This window comes from Buceros rhinoceros, unplaced genomic scaffold (assembly GCF_000710305.1).
Source record: "Buceros rhinoceros silvestris isolate BGI_N320 unplaced genomic scaffold, ASM71030v1 scaffold71, whole genome shotgun sequence".
Classification (NCBI taxonomy): domain Eukaryota; kingdom Metazoa; phylum Chordata; class Aves; order Bucerotiformes; family Bucerotidae; genus Buceros; species Buceros rhinoceros.
In genome coordinates this window covers 2,743-10,013 of record NW_010393421.1, presented here as the reverse complement: position 1 = coordinate 10,013, position 7,271 = coordinate 2,743, and the positions used below count along the sequence as shown (strand labels likewise).

The 7,271-nt window shown below is 39.7% G+C and overlaps 1 protein-coding gene across 1 annotated transcript; it reads left to right on the top strand.

Moving 5' to 3' along the window:
* Positions 1-2,735: 2,735 nt before the first annotated feature.
* Positions 2,736-6,437, top strand: LOC104501078 (snRNA-activating protein complex subunit 3-like; the record flags this gene model as incomplete). The annotated part of the gene is made up of 4 exons (XM_010144827.1): positions 2,736-2,806; positions 3,760-3,844; positions 5,661-5,765; positions 6,288-6,437. Coding segments are annotated over exons 1-4 (411 nt in total), but the record flags the coding sequence as incomplete, so codon positions are not given.
* Positions 6,438-7,271: the final 834 nt, after the last annotated feature.

The window sequence follows — 7,271 nt, the reverse complement described above, 5'->3', positions numbered from 1 at the left end:
CAGTGTTGTTACCCAGGAGGAGCTCCAGCGCAGCCTGCGTAAAAGGCCGTACAGCAAAGCCTTTGAGGGCTTCAGTGCATGTGATACAGTGACATATGTCATGAATTATTAGACCAATCCAAAATACTGAAAAAAAGTGCTTTCTTTTCTCTTAGAAATCGAGAGTTTCTGACTTTTCAGAAGTGAGAAATGACAGTATCTGGGCTCATAAGGGTCCATGGACCTTGTCAGGGACTCAGTAGCAGTTTCTCTTTTTGTATTAGCTACCTTTCTGTCTTTACAAGTAAAAAGAGGAAGCAGCTTACATGCCAGTGTTTGCAGACAGTGTTTGCTCAGAGCTGCTTTCGGGGAAGTGCTAGGTTTTTTCCTGCAGCAGGCAATTAGTGGGCATGGTGTGGTTACCACAACCAGAGATCCCTGGCGTAGACTCATGGGAAGGAACACACAAGTATTGTTGGTGAGTTCTGGCATCATAAGTATGCGTAGAAGGGAAATGGGAAATGGTCACCTTTGATGCAGGTGAAACTTTGCAATGGTAGGTAACATGTTTTTAGATCCTGCAAATAACATGTGTGGTGTTCAAAGAACAAAATACACAGTCGTTTCTTCAAAATGGCAGGTCTTCAAGTGTTTTGGAGCTTTTTGGTGAATCTTTTGGAGCTTTTTGGGTCACCGATCCATGTGCAGAATATCCTTAAATAAATAGTCTGGTCATCCTGGTGGGATGTCAGTTCCATGGAAGAGTCAGTTGTGAGTTGCTTTGCCTGTCCGGTGCTTACACATTGTTACTTCATTAGGTGTGTTATTCTTAACAGTAGTCCATGCTGAATGGAGAACAGCCCCATCTAGAAGATTAATGCTTGCTCTGTGTTACTCAAAGTGCTGTTCTCTTCCTTTATGTTTGTTAAATTACTGTTCTCAGAGGTGTTTCAGATTACGCTTGATATGGGACTAACTCAGTTGTCCCTGCCTCCGCTTCCTCAAGTGGGAATCTAAGGATAAGGTTGTTTCTCTTTCCAAGAGGTTTTTACTAATTGCTGCATAGTTTCTTTTAAAATGGTGCTTCTGAAGGAATCTTGTTTTCTCAGTAAGTTAAGAGTATTTTCTGTTTGGGATAAAATCTGTAAGACAGGAAGGTAAAAATTCTTTGTGTGCTACTGGATGGTAAGAAACTAAACAATAGTAGATTCAAATTAATCTGTGACAGAGTGACTTTACTGTGTCATCAGAACTAGGCCATCTACCCACAACCAAAACTTTGTCTCTGACTTTTGCTTGTCAGTTGAAGCCAGTTGGTTCCAGAGTTCTGTTTCTCAATTACTGTGTGTTCCTATGCAGTTCCACTCTAAAGGCTTATTAATTGCTGCAGTTACAGTATTACCTAGCACAGTATTGTTGACATGGGGAACGGGATAAAAATACTGGGAACATTAGAAGATTATAATGAAAAAGAATATAATCAAATCATATTATATTGACAATAAATGGTACACTCCACAAATTTTTCCTGGGCTTTGCCAATCGTTTATTTGGTCCATAAAAAGATAGGTTTGCACAAGAGTTTGCTGGGATTCAAACTGCGAATGGACTTAGGCAGTGGTATAAGCCTGGCCTTTATATTGTCTGCAAACAGTAGAGAGACAAAAGAGATCAAGTCTGATTCAAAGGGAGTGATGCTTCTCTATTTTAGATAATATTTTCACACTCTTTTAAAGTTGGATAAAAAACTCTTTTGCGATTAATACAAAATTACTACTGTCTCTGAATCAGCATTATTCTGTATGTTTCTAAAAATGTGATTGATGCTGTCATAGTGTCTAATCTGAAGTCTTCAGATGGCTTGCTCAGTCTGTTTCTAAAGAGATGTCGGGGGACTTAGCTTGTAAAACTTGACAGGGGAGCAGATCTGCTATCCCACAGAATTTATTGTTTTGTGGTGTGTTTGAGAAATTCCATCCTCATTTATGTTATGAAAACCTAATGTGTTTATGATCAATTTAAATCATTGCTGGAGCCAAAAACTGTTCCAGTTTTCCTTCCCACATCCTGCAGTGATTTCCACTACAGTGAAAAACTATGGTTAGCTATACTTTCGATTCTGGGCAAACACAAGAAGAGTGAGGTTGAAAAGGGTCTGAGTATGGAAGGAAGGATACAAGTAATAGCGGACTTGTCACTTCTGGCAGAAGTGTTGACTTTTTCCCACTGGAAGAAATGTGGCATAAATTAATGCCTTAATACAGCAATGACAGCTTGTATAAATGTGGTTGCTTGCTCGTGTTTGTACCTGAGTGTGGGTGCTAGCTTTACTGTGAAGGTTGAGGTTGATGATTTCTTCTGGTTGAATCTTTTTTGCCATATATCATCAGAATATCAGCATAGATAAGTCAAGCATCATTTTTTGTTTATAAATAGTATTGGAAACGCATTTTGAACGGGGCTTGTTAAAACTCTCTAGGCAGCTATGCTCCATGAATAAAATAAAAATAAAATAAAGAAAAATTTTACCCAGTCCTGTGAAAGCCAGTTATAACCTCACAGCACTCTTTGTCTTCTGGTTCTTTATCTTAACAACCATACTACTTTTTTGGCAGGGTTTAGAATATACAGGCTTTATGTAGTTTGTTCACATTTTGTTGTCATTGTTCCTTTTAAGAATACTTAACTAATTTCTGTTACGATGTAAGTATAAAAAAAAGTGTAATAGTTATTTTCTTTATTGTCCAAGCGTTGATATGTTAATGTCTTCTGATAAAGAAGAGGACCCAGATGTTATTCCTGAAGAAAGCACTCTACTGACTCTTCGGTATGTTGTTATGGCACACTTAGTTGCCTGATATGGGATGAGGGGAAAGCTAGCAGAAAGGCATGCCTGGCTGCTTGTTCTCTTTCCAGGCAATGGTGTATGTCCCAAAACCTTAAGAAATAAATCTGTAGCTCTTCTAGTAACCCACAGTCACATTATAACAGCCAAAGTATAAGCACTAAAGTTGTAGCCAGATACCTTTTTGTCTGAATGCACTCTTGATAGACTTCATTGGTACTACTCGTGCATTTTAGAGGCTGAGCAATATATGTTAAGTTTCTGTCGGTTAGTGAACCTTGAACTGATGCTTGGGCAGTTTGTGCCTTTGCTGTACTTGAATTTCATTTTGCATGGCACTAATATAAAATGTGTTAAGATTGTGGTAAGTGTTAAGTCTGATTGTTACTGAAAACCTTCAGGAAGGTCGCAGGGGTAAATGGACTTGTCCCAAAAATTAAAAAGGATTTGGTCTTCATGCATTGGTTAAATAAGTGTGTTTTAGTAGATATTCAATGTATGATACTTTTTGTTCTACAAATTATACTGAATTATTTTATGTCATGAAGATAAGAATATTTGTGGTTTTTTTCTTGTTTTTTGCTTGAATGTGAATTAGATTTCTCTGAAGTGGGAGGGATGGTTGAAACAGCTTCCTCAAAGGCAGCAAAGTGTTATTTCTAGAAGAGCCTCTTCAGACAACATTTTGGGTTTTTTTTTTCCTTATAAGCATAAAACTGCCCAAAAACAACCTGTAATTTGCACAAGAGGGAAAAGAGAAACACAGTCTGAAAGGTTTTATGGGAATCAGGAGACAAGAGTATTAAGTTAGTCTGTCATACTAAGACAGCCAGAAATCCTGCTTTTTATAGTAGCTTGTATAGTTTTAAAATATACCTAGAGATTCTGCATGGAAGTTGTTGAATGACATTTTGTCCTGTGTTCCTGTCCCTCAGAATTAGAAAGAAGGCATTAGAGAGGAGAGAAGAAACAATTATTGTGGATCGGGCTTGCAGACAAGAAACTCTTGCCTATGAGATGGTGAGTTCCCTGACAGCTTGTAGGATCTCAAGACACTTTAGCACAGCCAAAGTCCAAATTCTGGTTGCTTTTAGCTTTCATCATTGTGAATCTCTGTACCCTCTAAATGTTTGCAGATATGAGTTTGCAGGTGATGATCTTAATTCCTTAAGATTAAAGGAATTTTGAGAAAGATAGGACAGGAACTCTACTCTTACAGTCTGTTAGTACTGAATGTAGTAAGGGGGAACTCCAGTTCATTGCCTCTATGTGACTGCTTTTGTTTGGTTGCTACTAAAGCATTGTGTAGGGGATCAAGTATAATAAGCATCATGTGAACTTACCATGTAGCTATGCAAAATGTGTAATGTTTTTGCTTCTGGAGACCTGTGTTGAAATCTAAGCTTTAATGAGTAAATGATTGTGAGCTAGATTCTCTGAGGCTGAAAGAAGAAGACAGTAGGAGAACAGTGACAGTAAGTTCCTAATTGTGAGCTTTGTAACTCACGTTTCTCAGCCGTTCTGAGCTGTCAGGAGCCAGGATTGTGGAGATCAGCCCCTCAAAAGCCATGCTTAATGCCTCTTTTTAAAAATAAATCTTCACAACTATTTAAGTTCTAAATAGGAGAATTTAAATTCTTAAATTTTACAGTGCTGGGGTCCATGGTTCAGACAAGCAATCCATGAACTACTGTAAAAATTAGGAATGGAGGTGTAGTGAGGAAGGAGCCTCACTTGTGACTCTTTTCTCCTTGAGGTTTCCTGGTCTGTCATAAGTGATCTTGTTTCAGCTGTCCAGAGCCCAGGGACACGATGTAAACATCTTCTATCAGTTGAGGACATATCTGAGAAAATGTTTACAATAGAAATCTTCACAGAGGGTTTCAGTGAGTGGTGTCCTATTCCTATTTCTGACGAACGAGCACATTGTGGGTTACTGCATGCCTTAAGCAAGCTGTTGTCACTGGTTTGTGCGTCAGAGGTGACTGAGAGTCTGGTGTCCTAGAATAACATGACAGCGATAAGAAATGTGAGTTTGGAGTGTATTGCATGAAGAGGGGAGATGCAAGGGATAGAGCACAAGTATCTCTGAACTGAATTCTGTACAGCAGTACACAGGCCTGTTATTAAATCTGAAGAACATTTCATGCTGGTAGGAAGTGTTTGTGCAGTCTGTATTCTCTTTTGTTAAAAAAAGAAGAAAACTGTCACAGAAAAGTGCTCTCCCTTGTTCTCACAACTGGCGCATGTCTTAAACACAAAGTAGGATGAAACTGTGGAAATGCTTTCACTTCTTTTCTAAAACAAAGTACTGTATCAAGGGCAGTGCTGGGTTTTGGATTTTGAAGAAAGCAAGACCTCCAGCTATGTCAAGCTTCCCTGATAGAGGAAGTGTTGCACTGATTTATTTTCATGTACTTCATCCTGTGGCTAGTTTGTAGGTCAATCTTAAGTTCAGGGTTCCAATCTCCCTTTGCATGTGAAAGCATTCAAAGAGCATTTCAAAGCATTAAGCGATGGAAGATGGTAGCAGCTGGGTTCCATGAGGCTTTAGTTCCTTTGTGCTGGGTCTCTTTGTAGCCAAGGAGTAGCTTGTAACTGCTGAAAGCACCTCAGCTTCTCCAGAGCTGAGAACTGAAGGAAAATGCTTAAAATGAATAATTACAGCCATTTCTCACCTTTCCGTCTTGGAGGCAGTAGTCTGTTACCGAATCAGGAGGCTACATGGTCAAAACTGAGTTACAGTTAGAACGCCATTTCTTAGACTTTTATCCAGGGACTATGATATATAAGTGGTCGTCATATACTATAAATATACGTATCTTTATTTTTCCAGGAGTCACATGCAATTGGAAAGAGGCCAGACAATCCAACAGATCTAGTTGAGGAGGGAGAACTACTTTTATCTCTGAACATCTTCTACCCTGTCATATTTCAGAAGGTTGGTACTAAATTCTCTAGGTTGTAACTGATGTCTCTTCCCTACCCTGGTAATACCTTGCTTTCCCAAGCAGTTATAATCAGTGAGTCCACTGAGGGAGTGTGGTAAACCCTTCAACTGTGGTAACTTCCTAAAGCTTTTTCAGAACCTGGCTTTCATTCTGCTAGTGGTTTACAGGAGGAAATTTTTACAGTAATTACTCAGCATTTGATTGATTTCACAGAAAGCTCAAAAATCAGAAAATAAATGAAAACTTGAGTACCCTTTCTGGATTTGGGCTAAGTGTGCTCGGACTTTCTATCTTTCCTGCACTTTCCAGTAGGAAATGCGACGTTTGAGATTCTGAATAAAATTAATAAATGGTAGCCTTAGGAGAAAGTGAGACAAGATGCTGTTTAAAATCTTGATGGAGTGGTGGTGTACCATGTGCTGCCATTAATTACGTCAAGCTGTCAACTGAAGAGTAGTACTGATGCTGACAAGTGATTTTTGTTTGAAGCTTGTATGCTGTTCTCTTTATAGCATAAAGATCACAAACCCTATCAGACTGTCCTTGTACTGGGCAGCCAGAAGCTCACTGAGCTGAGAGACTCCATTTCCTGTGTCAGTGACCTCCAGATAGGTGGTGAGTTCAGCAGTCAGCCAGATCAAGCACCAGAACACATCAGCAAGGTAAAACCTTCTATGTGGAACCCTCTACATTTGTAGGAGCTTTGAAAACTTAACGGAGAGAGGGATGCAGAGTTTTCTTTTGTTGTTTTTTCTTCAGCTAAATTCAGCTGCATTGGTTCTGCCTGTGGGTTGCTCTGCAAGTAAATACCTCCTGGTGATATTATCCAGCTGACCTGTTTTGTGTGCAATGATCAGAAAAACATCACTAATGCTACTGCTGGGAAGTAGTAACACCAGCAGTGAGTTCTTGCATTCCTGAGGACTGGCTTTACTTTAAGCTATATTTTAGAACACGAGAGCTATTAGAAAACTAAATGTAGACCATCCATGTCACTGGTTGGCCAAGGTATGCCGATCACGGGGACGTGTTCTTTCCTGTCTCTAATCAACCTCTCTCCCACTCGTGGAGAGAAAGGATTAAAAGCAGAGATAAGAAGGAAGGAAAAATTTGTGACACCTCTTAAGTTTGGGAAGTTTAATAACACTAGAGAAAATATATACAGAAAAACAAATGAAATATTAACAGGTTTATACGGGATTGGAAAGTGAGGCTTAAATGCGGTTAAGGAACCAAAGCAAAAAAGGAAAGTAATACTGAGCAGTTTTCAAAATGGCAGCGGCCATGTGGTTGGCGGTTTGATGGGAATGGAACAAAAGTCGTGGTGGGTGAAACAAACCCTGCGCTGCGACATGGAAGCAGAGGCGGCACCAAGCCGAGCTGAGCTGAGCCGGGCCATTGAGTTGTGCTTGTTAAAGAAACAGCAGTGAAGGAGCAGTGGCTCCGGAGCACACTGGCAGCAGGGATGGACACGGCACCGCAAGATGGGTGGTCGC